This window comes from Rhodamnia argentea, chromosome 1, assembly GCF_020921035.1.
Source record: "Rhodamnia argentea isolate NSW1041297 chromosome 1, ASM2092103v1, whole genome shotgun sequence".
NCBI lineage: Eukaryota > Viridiplantae > Streptophyta > Magnoliopsida > Myrtales > Myrtaceae > Rhodamnia > Rhodamnia argentea.
In genome coordinates, this window is record NC_063150.1 from 12518623 (window position 1) to 12537920 (window position 19298).

Genomic DNA, 19298 nt, shown 5'->3' on the forward strand with positions numbered 1-19298 from the left:
CAATGCCTAAAATTGATGAAATTCTGTTACACGGCTGACAACACACTCTAAATTGAACGGATGACAAGACAAATGGGAATATTTCCATTTTTACAAAAGCACGGGATAGTAGGACAACCTTATTCTAGAGGCCTGATGCTTTCAATGCCATAGATACTCGACATGCTATAAATACATTATTAACCTGTTTTCGGCCGGTTCAAGTTTACTAGAAAAACGGTTAATCTAACAAGGTATGAGAGCTCAGGTAAATGGTTCGAATCTTAACACTCTCTCTCAATTTTCTCTTGCTTATCTCGTTAGTATGCTTGTTTTCCGGTTATCCTGGTATGTCGAGTTCAAGGCTATGGAAGTCGAATAGTCATAATTGAAGACAAAAATATGCGTAGTCCAATAAATCCAATGATTATAGTTGCACATTGCAATTGACAAAAGAGTAATCACAATCATAATAGAGAAGTGATTTTTGAAGAAAATGCAATGTGGGCCATTATTTCAATACCTTCTCTCACGTGCAAATTGAATTATGAGCGGCACGTGAAATTTGACTAATGGGATTAGATACATATTCGAAAAAAGATAAGCAGTGTCTTTGATGTCATGTGAGATTTGATACTATCATTGCCAGCTGTTTTAAAAACTTAAGCTATTAGATGAATGTGTGTTTTAATTTGTAAACTTTCTAACATGTCATCTATCATATGAGATTAGGAACAAATTAGATTTCCTTTATTGAACTCCAACTTAATAACTGTAACTTAAAATAAGTAGGTTTGCAAAGCAATCGTCCTTAGAGAAGACTTCTCTGTTCCAACAAGAACAATGGCGAGAATATGAGGAAATTACCAAAAAAGTCATAAACCTATTGCAATTGTGCCAATTCGGTCGTAAACCTTTTTTTTTTTGCCGATTCAGTCCTAAATCTTTTGCAATTGTGTCAATTCAGTCCATCTCGCCGATTTTGACCGGTTGGCGCCGACGTGGGTGCCGGCCGGCCAGCAACCTAATATTTTAATAATATTTTAAGTTTTTTTGAAATTTTTTAATTTTCCTTTTTCAATTTTTTTTCCTCCACTTTGCCCTTGCCCTTCCCTTTCCCTATTCTCCCGTGCCCCGACCTTCCCCTTCCCCATCCCCATCGCTATTCTACTTCTTCTCCACCGGTCGCTAGACCTCCGCTACCGACCGGAAGACCACAGGCGAGGCTCTCGCTGGCTTCTCCATGGCAAGGTGAGGTTCACCTCGCTAGCCCGGATCCGGCGAGGTCGACCTTGCCCAGCCTTGGAAAATTATAGATCGGATCAGAAAATCCAACTTCGTTTCTGTCGGTCTATACCATCGTTGTGACACTTAGGTTTGTTTATGATCGGTCCATATTTATGCCTAAAAAGTGTATCTAATTTATGGGTTTCAAATAAATATTAATAATTAAATTAGTTCATTTGGCTAATATTTTGATTATTAGATGAGTTTTATGGAAGACCGAATTTGGAATATTCTCTAGTTGCAGAGATTTGGTTAAACTTGATATTTCCTAAAATCCAAGATCCTTAATGAATTTTTCACAATCTTATCTTTAGCAGGTTTGGATTTTCATGAGTTCTTAATTGATAGCATATTTCAGAAATCAAAGACAATTACGGAGAGATCCGGATAAAAAGAAAAAGAGGAGACTATTGGAGATTGGACGGACAACAAATGAGAGAAAAGAGAGGAGGCAGGAAGAAAAGGGGGAATCTGCAGAAAATTAACTTCGGCTACGGCTTCTTCTCCGAGTTCTTCTTCAATTTCTTCTCCGTCATTCATCTCCATGAGTAGCTAAATTATTCTATCATCTTTGGATTTAGATGAAACAATACTTCTTGTTTGAATTCTAACCTTTCTATTTAGTGTTTGGTATTGCACTTGATTGTTTGGGAGAGACTACGTTTTCGTCTATTCTATTCAAGAATTTTATTGTTAAATCAAGTTTATGATTTTAGTTTCTATGATTCTAATTTTAATTGCAATTTACGTTCAAGGCCAATGATAATCTATATCTGATCGAACTAAGCGTGCTAAGCTTGGAAAGTGAAAAACGATAGTGATCGACAAGATAGGTTATAACTTGGATAGGTTGTAGATTATTTTCACAACTACAGCAAGCTTGTAGCTTGTTAGGTTTGATAGTGCGAACAAAGAGGCTAATCAAATAAGAAGGTATTGTGGATTCGAGACTTAAAGGCAATAGTTTTCTCCATAAATTTCCTGTTAAATTAATTTTATCTTGCTTTTAAGTAGGAATTCAATTTATAATATTTAGTCCTTAGAAAATAGAAATTTATCATCTTTTTCAACCTAATCTTCAAATTCTTTTTAGTTTCTCTGTGGATTCAATCCCTACTTATCGCTATCTTGTAAGTAGTAATTAGGGTTCATTTTTGGTTGCATAGCGACACGACCAATTTCCTCATCTTTTGCTGCGATGCTCCCGTTCCTCCATGAAACTAACCCCTGTTGAAGGATTCCAAATCCTCCAATCTGTAATTTTCCCAACCCGGATCTGGCGAGGCTTGACCTCACCCGGCCAAGGCGAGGTCGGGCCTCGCCTGGCCATAATGACCTACGAGAGCCTCGCCGGTCATCCTCTGTAATCGTCGCTAGTCGTCTAGCCTTGCCGGTCGTCCACAATATTAGAAACTCTCGTGGGCACGGGAGAATAGGGGAAGAGGAAGGGGAAGTGGAAGGGGAAAGTGGAAGGAACAATTAAAAAAGAAAATAATAAAAAATTATTATAATATAAGGTTGCTGGCTGGCGTCCGCGTTAGTGCCGGCATGCCAAAATTTATTGGATGGACTGAATTGACATAATTGCAAAAGGTTTAGGATTGAATAGGCAAAAAAAAAAAAAGTTTAGGATTGAATTGACACAATTGCAATAGGTTTAAGACTTTTTTGGTAATTTTTCCCAAGTATATAACTAAAAACATGCATACAAAGTAATTATCCAATGACTAGTGTCAACAGAAATTTGGCCTTCTCTATCCAAGCTCCCTTGTAGTTATTAGTACAATAAGTTTTAATTTCAGTAAGACTTCAACGGATTCGCGATGTCGATGACAAATCGGTACCTAACATCCCCTTTTGCGAGCCTCTCCATGGCAATGTTCACGTAGTCCATTGGAATAACCTCAATATCCGTAGCAATGCTGTGCTCCACAGCAAAATCAATCATCTCATGAGTCTCCTTAATACCTCCAATGATACTTCCTCCCACGATCTTCCTACCTATCGTTAGTAACAATCAAGAAGTTCAATGACACAGAATGAGAGTTCGAAATTGCTAGTACATGCAATTCAGATTGGAGCTAAGATGTATGCTGGAGGCCCTGCATATCAATTTCAGTCGTCGATAATCTCTTCAAGAGGTAAATCTCAGTTATTTACCCATGATGAGTGGCATAGCATGTAGCTTAATGGCTTATTAGGTACACCAACCATGACAAGCTTCCCATGAGTCTTCAAGAGATCAATTAATGGCAAGAGAGCATGCACAACTGAGACGGTGTCTATAATGCCATCCATTGTGGCCACGACCGACTGCATCAAGAAAAAAATTGTGACGCTAAATTACTTTAGCGGGTCTTTATCCTAGGTGCAATTAAGAAATAGCTTGCTAGGAGCATGGCATACTTGCATCTGTTCTGCATCTCGGCTGACCAAAAATGCATCAGCAGATTCAGCACCAAGATGGTTCATGGCTTCTTCCTTTTTACTTGGAGAGGTACCGACGACAGTCGCCTTAAGGCCCATTGCCTTGGCAAATTGACCGCCATATGGCTAAGCCCGCCTAGCCCAACCACTCCCAGGTGCATCCTGGGCTTGTCGAGTCCGTAGTACCTTAAAGGGCTGTAGACAGTGATACCGGCACAAAGGAGAGGCGCCCCACTATCGAGAGGCATGTTGTTTGGAAATTTAAATGCAAAGTGCTCATCGGAAACCATGATGTCCGTGAAGCCACCATAGTTAACAGTTCCAATGGAATCATGGCTAGACTTACTACTATAGACCGGAACCATTTCTGGGCAGTAATTTTCAAGGTCATCGCCACAACTCGCACAGTTGTGACATGATCCAATCATACACCCGACGCCCACTCTGTCTCCGACTTTGAACTTTGTCACTTTGGTTCCTACTTCTGTTACGACACCCACGATCTCATGTCTGCAATAAGACAATCAAATGTAATTCTTTTCCACATAATATGAGGGAGAAAGATGAAAAAAGGAAGAGGAAGGTGACTCTTTTGAACTCATACCCGGGCACCACAGGGTAGGACGTGAATCCCTAGTCGTTCTTCACATTGTGTAGGTCAAAGTGACATATCCCACAGTACAACACTTTAAAAGTTACATCTTTCTCTCTCATAGCTCTACAAAAAAGATTATGGAAAGAAAAGGATTTAATGCATTTCAACAAAAACTTTTATAGCCCTTAAGATTGTCTCAATTGATTGGTGCATTGGCGAATTTCAACTCCGAAAAAAATAGTCACCCAGGTGAATCTCACTAATTGCGCACAAATTTTTCTGTGTCAAAATCGCATGTATAAGTCAAAGGTCTGGACCTAAACGGTTTATGAGCTTCCGTCATATTTCATGGATCTCCACACCCCGTGTCCTTGAATTTTGAAAATAGAAAAATTAATGAATTACTATAATTGCATGCAAATTGCTCCGAGTTAGAACCTATTGTATAGGCTGAATGCCTCGATTTAACAAGTTCATGGGCCTTGCAAGATGTCCGTGGATCTCTAAAATAGCAGGATCTTCCATTCGTGCTTTCAGATTATTTTAGAAAAAGATCTACAACTCTCGATCTCCATAAGCATACCATTGCGACCGAATGATTCACCTTAACAATCTCACACGATGCACATCGATTCTTCCCGAACTTAACGGTTCTAACTAGGCTCGTTTTGTATATAACTGTGGCGTGAAAGAAAGCTAGCATAATCTACGAGATAGATGATATCCGACGAGAGGAAAGTATAACGCGCAGGTTACCTTCTTGACAACTTGAAGGGAGAGAGAACTCCCAAGGAATCTCTCGCTGCCCATCCCAAAGCCTTCACTGGGTGCTCGTTTTCTGCTGACATTGCCATATTATCTCGCTGCAAACGGGACGAGGACTGCTTAGATTTGAAGTTGGCGAAGAAGCAAACAGAGAAGCAGCTCAGAATCGAGTATGGAAAGGTGAGGGAGAAGCCAGCCATTTTTAGGGCGATGATGACGTGCTTGCTGACCAAATCCAAAAATGAGTTAGAGTCAGACAACATGGCGTCTCCTCTGGTCTTTCCACTTTACCGAAAATTTGTTTGGTAATTTTCAAGATCAAACTGAATGAATTGGAAAAGATAAGGATTTTTTGTGAATTGAGTATGAAATTTTTGGCTCACTCTCTCTTGGCCGAATTTGCTTATGTATGAGCTTTGCTTTTTTTTTTTTTTTTTGTTGATAATTATCTCTTGCGTCATGTTTGGTTGGATTGCATTATCTTGTGGTGGTTCGATATTATCTTCAAGTTATGATTATAGTTTGATGGATTGGATAATATCTTTCTAATTTTTGAGAATTATTTGAAATAATTTTTCCTAGTCCTAAAAGATAATTTTCAAAATTAAAGATTGAATCTTGATGGATAGGAAAAGTGGACCCACATCACAATTTCGGCCACCTCTAAGGAATTTTCAAAAACTTAAATAAGTCGGGTTGACTTTACTTCTTATTTGGTAATTACTTAATTGTCATGTTTGTTTATATGATTGTTTTTGCCGCTATTACAAAGTTTGCATAATTATAAACAAACATTCCCATAATATGTGCTCCATATGTGCCTAGACCATTATATTATGCCTTTTATAGAATGGGACGATGTTATTCCATACCATATTCGTTTACCGACTCGAGTCTTAGAGTACGTTAGAGGAAAAAATTCCCTTCCGACCCTAAACTTTGGGTATGACGCGAATTTATCGAAATTTATCGGAATTAAGATATATTATGAGCATTTTTTTTGTTTATCTTTGTTCATTCTTTGTTATAATTAAATTCACAAAAAATATCAAACAAAATAGAGTAAAACATGTCAAAAGCACCTTTTCATGGCATAAATAACATCTAATATAATTTAAAATTTTGGGAAATCATTTTCTTAATTTAAATTGGATGTTAATTCTCTTTAGGGCAAGTTTTCATAATAATTGTCCCTTAATCCAAAAATACAAAAAAAAAAAAATCATTGTCGTTTGCATATTATATAATTTAGAGTATACTCTGTCATGCTATCATGCATATTGCCACATCATGTAGATAGTTTCATTGTATTTTCTCAAAGAAAACCCAAAAAGAATTCATTTTAATCCATATCATCAACTGAAAGAGATTTTTCATGAAATTGGTACCGAAATGGCATTAATTTTCCAAATTAATATAACCAAGTCTTCGGACTCATTTTCTCTGGTTCGTAAGAATAAAATAGTTTTTGTGGCAATTTTGTTTAAGTTTCTAATTAACCTATTGAAACTGATTAGTGACGGTTCCAAATTAAATAAATTTTGCATGAAATTGAACCTAAGTTGCGATTTGGTAAGACTTGGTAGAGTCCTATTTAGGTTAGTTAATTTTATTAACCTAATAATCCGTTTGTCTAATTTTAGGGTTGAGACAATCACGAATATCCTCCTCATTCGGTTGTTGATTGGATGGATAGTAGAACTAATCTCCACTTTCACTCAAGTTCAGCTGTAGAAATTTTTTCATTCAAACAAAATGAAAGCTTCAAAGAGGGAAGATGAAAACAAGAAAGGAATTGGTTTGGGGGGTGGCTGGGGGGGGGAGAGAGAGAGAGAGAGAGAGAGAGAGAGAGAGAGAGAGAGAGAGATCCCTCTCTTCCTCAAAGGCAAAAGCAGATGGCGGCTGTTTTCTAAGGAAAGGGAGAGGGGGAAAGAAACCCTAGTAGAGCTCAAAAGTAAGGACATTTGAGCTGACTTGGATAATCTCACACTTTAAATAGTTTTCATATTTTAAAGTTTGAAGAAAACCTATAAGCAATGTGCATACCATATAGATTTAATTTCGTCATTCTTGCGATGTCATCCACATCATTGCCATGTAATAATCTATTGCACGTCATATGACATGTCATAATTTCCATGTCACTTAGTAACTGCATATTTAGGGCCATTTTGAATTAGATTGCATGTCATGTTAAATTAGTAGCATGTAGACATAACTTAGGATTAAAATTGCATTGCAAGCATTGCACATAATTTAGTATTTATAAATAAAAAAAAGAATTAATGAGAATTACATTGCAATTTTAAATCATGTTTAGTGCATGAATATTTTTTCAATTAATATTTTGCAGAAATTAGGAAATTAACTTAGTGAAGTTAGGCTTTGCTATTTGTAGCAGTTCATTTATCACTTTGACTTTTTGGTTGTTACTTTATGGATGTGTATCACCCATTGCATATTAGTGGCTAGAATTTAAAAGTAACCGAGATTGCTTGCAAAATATTTTTGAAAATAAAGAGAAAGAGTACCTAAAGGGTGTTAGATTAATCTAGCATAATCAAGTCCCCAGATCTATTTAAACACTATACTCCCACACTTTACCTAGCTTACTAATCGATTTGTAACAGATTAGTGACAACTCCAAAATAAATTGAATGACATATTAAATTAAAATCAATCAAAAAATTGTGATTGGTAGGGCCCGAGAGAGTACGAGCTAAGCATAAGCTTAGTAATCTATTAGCTTTCCCTTAGATGGTTCACTTCTAGGAAGGTTACGATACACATTAACGCCTTTCTTTTCTAAAAACATTAAAGAAACGTCACGTCTGCATTTGTCGTTATATAAATTAGATGGAGTTAGCGGAACTGCTCGATTGTACCAATTTAACAAACTTTGGACTTGATTGCAGAAATATTAAAGTTGTAAGATTCAATTACACTTTCATAGCAAGTTTTAGGATTTTTGATTCACTTATGCACATTATTTACAAAACTTTGTGTAAAAACAATTTCACGCAGAATTCTTGAAATAGAAATATCCGTGCACTAGTTAATGAATGTAAGAACTAAACAAAAAAGTCGTACGTGTGGGCACAAGTCAACAGAGAGAGAGAGAGAGAGAGAGAGAGAACTTCACTTGAAAAAGGAATAGTATAAATCAATTCAACTGAAGTATCAAATGTAACAAACAATTGCTTTCTGTATAAATTATAACCGAACCTCTACCTTCTTGAACAAGAACATCATCGGCTCACCGCCAGAAGAGAACATAAAAACGGCTACGTCTAACCTAATCTTGTAAACATTGCATGAATCTTGATCAAATGGCTATCTGCGTGAACTCTGTACAATTGGAGAAGATCAATGAGTTCTCGGAGGGCCTTCGAAACGAATGTAGTCATACATGACACCTTCGAAGGGTGTCCTGGCAGTTCGAGACTGAGCGAGGTAGATGGAGTTGGTTCCCCTGTGTAGCCGAGAGCCTGGCACGTCAAAGCCGAACCTCCAGTACAGACCGTGGATCCCGTGTCTTGCGATGGCGTTGTCATAGCCGAAACGGCCCGTTGATGAGTGAGGTTGCTCATTCGGATCGTTGATCCGGATCTTCAAAAGTTCGAAATCGATTAGGCGTGACACCCATTGATTTAGATAAATTTAATATGATATATGCTGAGCTTAATCGGTTGTTGCTACATACCGATATGCGAGACTGGGTCGCTGATGCCACTGCCATTTGAAGTCTGTAGATCCCTCTAAAGTCCACATTTTGAAGATTAAAGTCAATCCTCCATGTTGTTGGCACGTACGTTGAATTTCCTATGTTCCTGTATTTAACGAAAATCACATACATATTTATATCATATATGCATATAAATATAAGTACAAATATATGTGTATTAAATATATATAGAAAGAGTACCGGGTGACATGAGCGAAAAACCAGTCTCTGCGGTAGTTGTCGATGCCAACTGTGTAGACAAGATCGTCTTTAGGGTATAAATCCGTATACCGTTCCCATAGTCCGTACTGCCTAAACCTGTGAAAAAAGAAAAGAAAAGAAAGAAAAGCATTTGATAAGCAGCTACAAAATATAATGAATAAAAGAAGACATTTTAGGTTCATTCGGACTAATTAACAAAACTGCTATACTAAGTTTCATGACTGAATTTTGTTGGGTATTGAATATTATCAGTGTGTTGGGTATTGAATATAAAAGGCATAGCAAAGCAATAATAAGGTCCACCTCTCTCCGGTGTCGTTTTTGAACACTTTATTCATCAACCCTGGGTATGGTCGGGGCACGTAGAATTCAGCGGCCGTTCTATCGGGGATGCCAATTTCCCACAACGTGGGACCAGATCTTGGAGGGCTGAAAACCAGAGCGCTCAGCTCCATATCAGATCCTGCGCGTGAATGGTTCCGACATTAGCTTGCAACCAAACTATAAAATTTCAATGACATTTTGGACCGGCTGTCGAATTGAACAAAACTCTGTCTAATTCAATATTAAAATGCGATAATAGGTTTTATGATTTGATTCCACCTTTTGAAAGTTTTAGGACTCGATTGCACTTTCGAAGTCATAGGACTTGCAACGCACTTATCCCAATAGTAATTGGCTTGAAAGCCTAGAAATTGTGCTATTCAAACGTCACGATAGGATAACAGTTACCTGGCTTGACCGTGATATTCATATGGTATCTGTAGTCCCCGATGAAACCGGGAACCCATGCATACAAACCGTAGACGCCTGGCCGGACGTTCCTAATTTCGAAAGATCCGTTGTTGTCCGCTTGAGTCCAGAATTGGTAACCCTGAATTGAGAGGAATATGCTTATTGACCACCATTTAACCGCACACAATGTGGCATATCATTGAGATAAAAAGTAAGTACCTTTGTGTTTGTTTGCCAAGAACCAACCTCTCCCGGTGCTGCCAACCCTACGTACGCCGAGTCCGCCAGCATGTCACTGTTCTTTACGTATCTGGATCAAGAAATTTTAACTGCTATGCTTCAAGTGGAAGGACACATTTTTTAAACTTAAGAAATAGTTTAAACAACATAGAAAAGAAACGTGAAAATTTATGAATGGTTGTTGGTTCACAAAATAAAGTTTGGAGATATTCAAATTTAGTCATTATGCGAACTCGTTTGAAATATATATATATATATATATATATATATATATATAGCATCGCGTCGAAGTTTCATTGAACAATTTTTTGTCACCAAAGGGAATTCTAGTGCAAAACATAGCTACAAAGTAATTAGGGAAACGAACCTGTCTCGAACCGACAGTTGACCGCCGACTGTTCCTCGTTCGGCTGCGGAAGGGTAATCTTCCGAATGAATGAAGTCGTAGGGCCAACTTATAGTTTCCGTCAACATCTAATCACATACGTCAAAATCGACTAATATGTTATAAGAAAGTAATGGAAAAAAACCTTGGTCATTCATTAGAAACTACCAAGATTTTAGGTAAACATAAAGTTACTACCTGCCCCTTTGCGTCCACCCAAAGCTTCGATTCGTCTTCTTCAGGCGACCCCGAGTTGACGTAGACCATGAAGGGTCCGTAAACCTTCTTCCACGCCTCTCCGTTTCGGAAGCTCATGTACACGTCTCTCCCGGCGTAGTGGTTGCTATAAAACACCTGTAGAAATAGAAAGAGCAACATCGGAACCGAAGGTGGTCACGTACTCGATATTACAAAGTTGTTGAGGTTTAAGCAATCATAGACACATTCGTGTTAAGACAATTCGATAGATTTTTAACGGGCGCCGAGCACGATCAATATCTTTCAAAGTTCATCAGCATTCCGATGCATCACTTGGTATCCAATTAAGATTACTCTATCATTAAACTAGTTTTCGGCATGCACGACCATCGACGTGCTCGGGCCAAATCCATGCCGGTCCTAGCTCTAAGAGTTGTATAATCCCGACCATACCCAACCGAAGCCTCGACAGGCCGGGCCGGGAGTCCATGTCAAAGTGGTTTGGAACTTATCTCGTGTTAAGGGAAAGAAGAGGATGGTCACTTACGTTGAGTGTGGTCGGCCCGACGTGGGAAGTGAGGTCTTGCTTGACCGGCCCGGCGGTGTGAGACTCGTGACTGGGCGTGATCATCCAGAATCCCACCAGAGGGTCGCTGCTGATCCATCCGTGCACCTTGTTGTCCTGGTTCTCGCACGAGTATTGGTACTTATCATCGACCTGCGATCCGCGCACCCGCGGAGGATCATGGCCCACTCAAAAGATGTTCCAAGTAGCGAATTACTCGTACAAGACATATGCATTTGAACCACGACAGAAAGTATCTTATGTATCGGATGGATGCAATGGGGTTTTTCTCTATAGATGCGAGTTGTACGTTTCCGAAACTGAGGGATGATGTTTGAGACGGGTGTCAAAGTTTTTTTTTGGTCTGAAATTTCTCCAATGATCAACGTCAACGCATAAGTGAAATTTATGTAGTTCGAGTTTACCTGGCCTTCAAGCTCAGAATTGGATGGATCAGTCAAGAGCACAGCTTCCTTGTAGTCCAGCACGCGACCGCTCGCCCGATCTTCTGCCGTCGGCATAACCCTTTGCCTCTCATCCGAAATAGCCATATAGTGAAACCTAATCGAGAGTGACGCACAATAATATCAATCAATAATCATGTGAAACGCTCCGATCCCAATAAAAAAAAGGAAAATTGGGAAACCGGAAATGAAAGTAACATATAAAGCTTTTTCTAATGAAAAATGCATTTCACTGTACAAGTATTATGTGACGTATTGATGTGATGCCATATTTATATGCACTAAATGTAATAAGACGATGCTTTTGGGTCCTTACTTTTGTCCATTGAGCTTGAAAACAATCCGGGCTTCTCCGACGTCCAAGTCGGGCCACCCCTTTGGGTGCTCAAATATCGCGTACCCATAGAGCCCGGAACTCCCCCGTCTCACTACAAATCTGCCCTCACAGTAGAATCGCAATCGACCATTAACGACACTTCAAAATCAGATTAATCAACCTTCTTTTCTCCAAATGAAACGAGCAAAACCATGATGCTTCACTGACCTCTTGTCGACGATGAGCGGGGCCAAGTGCGAATCGGAAGAATTGCTCCATCTGCCGACGAACGACACCTCGACCACGTCGTCCGTGTTTGCTACCACCTTAAACGTTGTTCCCTCAATCCTGTCGAAACAATCCAAAAACTTATTAAGTAATATTTCCGGATATTTTATCGTACAAGCTTAAATTTAATAAAGTCGCACCAATCTAGGCTCCCTTAGAAATTGCAATATTCATACCGTTTCTAACCTGTTACTTGTTTTGGCTGCCACGCTGTTTATCTATCGAACTAGTTAACATAGTATGTTTTCTACCCTAATTTTAGTGTTTCGGGACGTGATCGGGACTCAAGAATCGACCTACTATGTTCATATGCGCCCTGATTTAAATCCTAGTGTGTTGATTAGCAATAAATAGCTGCTTTAAAAGTAATTAAAGTCTTACCTCATATACGTACTGGGTTCCCCTGGCCGGTTCCACACAATGTCCCAGTACCTGAAATTAACATTGGCAAGGACTCGTCAAGAGTCAATAAAGAATTTTTTGAGGTCACAAGTCTTATGTCGAGAAAAATTCGTTTTTTTTTTAAATTGTGTCAAACAACATGGAAACTAAACTATGGTCCGACAACGAGAATAAAAATAATAAAATTTTTACAACCCAGAGAAAAATGACAACAAAAAAGTCTACATAGTTTTGGCGAAAGATTGACCAATAGGGAAAGTAACGAAATAACCTAATTTATCCTTGGTCAGTGCTGACGTTCTCGAAGATTATAGGAGAGAATGTTCCACTTATTTATGATGGTATAGGCGAATTAAATTGTCAAATTGTCCACTCTTTTGTCAATTACTGCGGTCGAGTTTAATCGGTTCAAAAAGGACATCATTAGCGACAACGTCTGAAAGAACAGCATTTGGTCATTATAGACTTAGGTAGCTTTCAAGGACGAAAGTTCTTTTGCATCCGCATACGCCTAACTGTTTTTTCCGACGACTGGGAATTCTATCGGAGTGATTGGCGCAATTAGCGTCTCTGAAATCGTGATACGTACGTCGTCGTGGAAAATAAAAGCTTCCAGATGAGGTGACTTGATGTCAAATAAGTAAGTCCAGTCAATTAAATTTCTATAGATCAAAAGTATTGTGATCGTTTTTCCCAATTAGAATATGCTTTTGATAAACAATTTAATTTGCACATTAACTGCATTAAGTTCTAAGGAAGTGTGTATTTTTCTTTTCCAAATGAAGATCTAAGAGGTTTTCCAAGATGACAATATTTACTGAAATTGGCCAACAAGAATGAGAAATTAGTCCTAATAAATAAAGAAAGTGACTTTAATTTTACGAGGATGAGAAGAGCAAAATAAAACCCCTCAATCACTGCGACAAAAACGATAAAACGTGGCAATTGATAACAACAGCGACAAAGACAATGACCGTCAAGATCAAAGACTTCGAATGGCGCTATCAAGACTTCTTGGTCCCATCAATATTGACAGAATAAATAGCATTTCGTTGTGATTTTTATTTTTCTTTTGATTTTTGTACGAGTGAACCTCTTATTTTGTTCCTTCTTTTTTTCGCTGCTACGCCTCGCTAGAACTTCTTAATTGTAGAATATGTTTGCATGGCATTTGAATTTTGTAAAAAATGCAAATTGTTGATGCTTTCTTTATGAAAGAAAACGACTTAATTTAAGGAAGTGAAAGTGCATAGTGATAATTGGTACATACCCCCTATTGGTTTCTCTATTGCGAGGCTCAAGGAGGTTATCGATCCCGTTGAACTTGATGCCCGTGACATCCCCACCTGGATTTGAGAATGTAACCTCGACAATCCCATTGTCCATCACCACCTGAAAATTCGTCGCAAATTATTATTCAATGAACAATTTGTTAGTAGAGGCTCAACAAATTCAATGTCAGTGCTTGCGCCATTAATAAAAAGTTCCGCTCCTAAAACTTTCAATTGATGTCGAGAATTGGGATCGAAGATAAGCATACATATAAATCCAGGGTATTGAACACGATATCGTTTCGTATGATAAAATCATGTCGATATGATTGACTATTTATTTTTACTATGTTGAGAGTAATTTTCAGTTTTGGGAAGTACGTATACATTGTATATTACCTATCGACCTACATACATAATGGATGAGGAGTCCGGGGTGTAGAATCACCTGATCATTGTGAACTAGCAGCTGGACCCCAGGATATGCGTTCGCCCCAACTTCTCTGCAATAATAAGGAAAAAAAATCAGTTGTTTTTCACCCCACAGGTTCCATTTTTCAGTTGTTATTATTACATTTCTTCCCCTTTCGTCAAAATAAAAGAGGGTCGTCAACCAAACATCATCTCCCGCTTTGACTAACGATAACGATTATCAATAAACAAAACCCTAGAGAGGGTTTCTCTCTTCGATGACGTCTTAGAACAAGGAGAAGCAGGTGGTCGATAACAAGAGCCTACGTGGAGCAGTTGAAGCAATGTCAAAGTTCGGTGCTCTTAATCTAGTATTTCCGGACGATGATTATTGTCCATCCCCGAATCAAAAAACGAAATAAAATGGAATAACTGAAGTTAGGTGCTTAGGTTTCGTCTAGTCTCCTTCTCTCATAAGCAGAGTAGGGTTTCATGGTCATGCATGCAAAAAGAAGGTGACCTGAGCTAAAACGTTTCATTTCCTTTGCAATCGGAGCAGCCTGGGGTTTATGGCTCATTAAACGTCGAATTAAGTGCACTAATCTTCATTACCATTGAAGGAAAAGTCAAATGGTCTTCCCCTTAAAAATTCTTTGAAAAGTTGAATGGCGAATGCAAGATTAACTCACTGCGTTCTGTTGCTTAACAGTGTTTTAATGATCAATGCCCATAAATTCGTGAAAAGAAAATCTTGGAACCGTCAAAAACCGTAGATCATTCGTAAATTCATTCCTTCTCTCTCTCTCTCTCTCTCTCTCCCATGCATGGAAACTGAAAACGTACGCCACAATGAAAATACCTTGCTGAGGCCACCACGGAACAAGCGGAGAGCAAGAAAAGCAATCGAACTGCCGCGGTCAACAACCCATGGAGCAAACCGCGCCACCGCCGGAAACCCTTCTCCTCCATAGTCACCCGCCCACGAGAAAATGACCTGCGAATCCAAATTTAACGTAGGCTCGCAATCTGGAGCTGGTCTTCTGCAGAATCGAAAATAGAGAGAGAACTGATAACGGTTTTTTCAGGAGGTAACCTTCAGAAGGGGGGGCAGAGAAGGCTATCTTTTCACTACGAACAATTTGGACATACCTTTATTTATATACCGTTTTGCATAAATTGTGTCCAAAATGACTGCTTGAACGCAGAGGCAAACATGCCATGGTAACCTTAAACCCCGCCCCATTTATAGTGCATGGTGAAGCAGATGTGTGTAGTTGAACAAGGACTGTCGTAACTCCAATTGTCGTCGTTTTTGGTAGGGTTAGGACCACAACTATATTTTTCCATTCTTGGTATGTGTTTGTGTCCAAGCTGGGTAGGCAGTCATAACAGTCGTGAACGTCCCAAATCGCCCCTTGATTATTCGAGGAGTCTGAGTCCTTAAATGGCTCAGGAGGAAGGATAGTATCGTCCTCGAGAATTATAGTTAGGCTACGGGGTGAAATAGTCCATGGAAGGTTCACTTAGTCCAAATTCAATTTTTGGTGTAAATGTGTTATGCGTTCTTGCCAAATGTTTGACAAGTTCGTGTTCGTTTTTTCCTCTGCAAAGTAAAGGAAATCCTCGCCAAGAAAAGTCCGACAGTCCAAGTATCTGACGCATGTTTTGTTCCTCTATGGGATTCTGGGTCTTTTTTCCGTTTTTCTCACGGTTGATATATTCAGGTTTTGCTGTGCAGCTTATAGAACCAAATGAAAATATCCATCTCAAATTAACGCGGGTGTTCATTCATGGACCATGTCTTTTAATGGCTTGCAAAATGTTTCAGATTTCGAGTAGGGTAATACAGAATTATTTTCCTAAATAAGAACGGCCTCGACCAGGTTGAAACTCTTTGCTGGATGTTTAGATGGGAAAATAGTCTGGAAAGTCATAAACTTATAGTAGGGTGGCCAATTCAGTCATAAACCTTTCACTTATGCTAATTTAATTGTCAATTTATCCTAAACCTTTTAATTATGTCAATTCAATCTTAAATTTGTCGATTTAGTCTCAAACTTTTTAACCATTTGTCAGCATAATCCTTTCGGCCAATTATCCAAATAATATGTTTATGACTAAATTGACACAATCGAAAATGTTTAAGACTAAATTGACATAATCGAAACGTCTACGAGAAATAGGCAAATCGTCAAAAACTTTAGGACTATATTGGCATAACTGAAAAGTTTAGGTAAGAATTGATCGTCGTACAATTGATTTAGGACATTTTGAACAATTATCCGATATTTAGATCCCTCTTTCCTTTGGTATCTTGTTTTAGTTTTACATTGCCATTGTCCAAATGTCGTTTATAACAGTCAGTCTTAGAATTAGATTGTTTAAAATTCACTTGTTAAAAACAGGAACTGTATGCATCATTGTCTACACCACTTCGTGTGAAAAGTTCCTCTTGCTTTATCAGCGACTCTTGTTGTTGCCGGGGACGGAAATATTCATGGACGAATTTACGCGGTGGGCAGCTGTATGCTAATTATTGTTCATATTTCCTCGCTGAGATGCTACACCACGCTAATTTTGAGTTGGCGTTTCTCCTTCGTTAGAAAACTACCGACACGAGCAAGTCTTAACATGCTTCCGATGCATGTGACCACAACTCGCGCCTGCAATGAGATAGCGAGATCCAACAGGATGACCGACACCCAACTGTGCAAGTTAATTGGGAAAATTGTTCAAAAAGTCATAAACCTATTAAACTTTTGCCAATTCAATCATAAACCTTTCAATTTTGCCAATTGAATTTTAAACCTTTTAACATTTTACCAATTGAGTCCGTCCTATCAATTTTGGCTGGCAATCACTAATTTGGATATCGAAAATGCCAAATAGGATGATAAGAACTGACGTGAAAAATTATTAATAGCATTTTAATATTTTTTTGAAATTTTTTTATTGATTTTTTAATTTTTTCTTTCTTTTCTCTTATCTTTTTGTTTTCTTTTTTTAATCTTCTTTTTTGGTTTAGTGGTCGGCAGCCCACCACCGGCCTCCGGGTGAGAACCGCAAAGCCCTCGACGGCCATAGAAGGGGGGTCACAGCCCACAATGTGGGTGTCACAGCCCTAGCCGTGGCTAGCAAGGGACTGGACAAAGGCTGCCACGCCCTCACCCACCCTCACTCGCGAGCCCTCGCCCTCGGCCCACGAGGACTTCATCGCCCTCACCCAAGGGTCGACAAGGGTCGCTAGCCCTCCCCCAGTAGTTGGTGGCCTTGCTGATCTTTTAAAAAAAATAAAAAAAAATATGAAAAAAATTAAAATATAATCAATACTTGTCCACGTCAACGCTGGTCATCCTATGTGGCACTTTTGACATCCACGTCGGTGATTTTCAGTCAAAATTGGCCGGATGAATTTAAATGGAAAAATTTTATAATAGTTTAGGATCAATTGAAAAAATTAAAAAGTTTAGAACAGAATTGATAAAATTCCAATGGAATTAAGATTTTTTGGACAATCATCCCAGGTCATTGGCTTTGCAGATGCATTTGGACCAACTACTCTGTCGGAGTAAGTCTTACATGCTCCGGATACACGTACGTGTGAGAGCAATTCACACCCGCCATTAGATCAAGTACATGAGGACCAACATCGGTGCATGTTAGTTGGCTTCGCAAATGCATGTGTCCAAGAATTTTTCGATTCATAGAAGGCTGCTCGATTGATGACTTTACCCAACTTCTATCATCCTTGTTTTTTTCTCGATCAGTAACACAAATTTGTTTTTTTTGTAGGTTGTTTTAAGTTCTAAACATATTATAATTAAAGTTTTTAACATCTCTAATCGTATTGTAAATAGGTTTATGCCCTAACATCTACGATGGATCGGATCAAATTCATTGAACTTAATGAGATAGCCATTCCTTAATCTAAAATAATAATAAAAAAAATTACCTCACAATTGCCCTCTACAGAACGAGCAGAATCCGACTTCCAAATGTTAGATATCCATTTATTCAATTCGTTTTTGTTGTCTTCATACGGATGGTGTAGAGGAAGCGAATCCATGTACACACCGCCAACTATCAACGCCATAATTACTGCAGAAGGAATTTCTGGCGTGTACTCATCATTGAAGATGATACAAGATCCAATGATCTATCGCTAATTATTTTGCTTGACCGATCTGTTCTTGTGGAACGAGTGTGTGCTTAATGTTACTGGTACTCGATTGATCCTCCTTATTTTCTAGATTTGGCTTTGTTTTGTAGTATCCTGGGCTTTGCTTTGTTTCGATTTCTATTTTAGCAATGAATATAATTTTCTTTCGATTAAAAAGAGACATGGGTATCCGTGTTGATAGATAGAAACGAGATATAGGGAGAGATCTGCTATCTCTAATTCGTGTCCAATCTATCCAAGAAAGAGAATTGAAACTGAATATATATGCACACACTAAGAAAACGAAAGTTATTAGCAGTTGTTCCTTTTCGCTCATGTAAACGTGGGTTCAAATGTTAAAATGGGTATATACTAAACAACAAGAAGTCAAATGATTAGGCTTCATGAGGATATCCCCCAAACGAGTTTTGCTAGTTTAGAACCATTATAGTTGTGAACACCTTAATCTCCATGGTGTTCATGAATATCGCCAACTTGGGACCGGTTTGATATACCCCCATTCACATCTTGACCCATGGGTCTAGTGGGGCTAGACTGGACGGTTTGATGACACTGTTTTTTACCCGGCGGGCAACTGAGTTGAACAGCTGAATCCTTCTAGTAATGATTTGGTTGAGTTCCACTGCAATTCTATTACGAGAACAAACCCTAATTAGCCGATCAGAAGTATCCATTGGTTCTGTTAAATTATGTCTCGATTTTGGGCGGTAAGTCAATTCCTTCGCATATGATAATTACGTTTGACCGGTTTGACCGAGTTCAAGATTTGCCCACTATAGAATGTGAACGTTCCTTCTTGTCGTTGGCTAAAAGAATAGAAAAGACAAGGCTGCATATTGGTGGG

General features: G+C 38.7%; 1 protein-coding gene and 1 pseudogene across 1 annotated transcript; both read right to left on the reverse strand.

Annotated features, from left to right (window-relative positions):
* Positions 1–2959: 2959 nt before the first annotated feature.
* LOC115753823 lies at positions 2960–5225 on the reverse strand (annotated as a pseudogene).
* Positions 5226–8190: 2965 nt separating this feature from the next.
* On the reverse strand, positions 8191–15277 carry LOC115753822 (rhamnogalacturonate lyase-like). The gene is made up of 16 exons (XM_030692645.2): positions 15134–15277; positions 14312–14366; positions 13863–13984; positions 12572–12622; positions 12131–12250; positions 11903–12022; positions 11548–11683; positions 11105–11275; positions 10558–10713; positions 10342–10448; positions 9954–10044; positions 9732–9873; positions 9303–9462; positions 8979–9095; positions 8757–8883; positions 8191–8662 (listed from the first exon to the last, which is right to left on the reverse strand). Exons 1-16 carry the CDS (start codon positions 15241–15243, stop codon positions 8420–8422), a joined length of 2028 nt encoding a protein of 675 aa, XP_030548505.2. The 5' UTR covers positions 15244–15277; the 3' UTR covers positions 8191–8419.
* Positions 15278–19298: the final 4021 nt, after the last annotated feature.

Coding starts and splice junctions, on each gene's coding strand:
- LOC115753822 (XM_030692645.2), bottom strand. CDS start 15,243: ATGGAGGAGAAGGGTTTCCGGCGGTGGCGCGGTTTGCTCCATGGGTTG. Junction 9,874..9,953: donor CTTGGCAAACAAACACAAAG/GTACTTACTTTT, acceptor CTCTCAATTCAG/GGTTACCAATTCTGGACTCA. Junction 9,463..9,731: donor GAATATCACGGTCAAGCCAG/GTAACTGTTATC, acceptor ATTCACGCGCAG/GATCTGATATGGAGCTGAGC.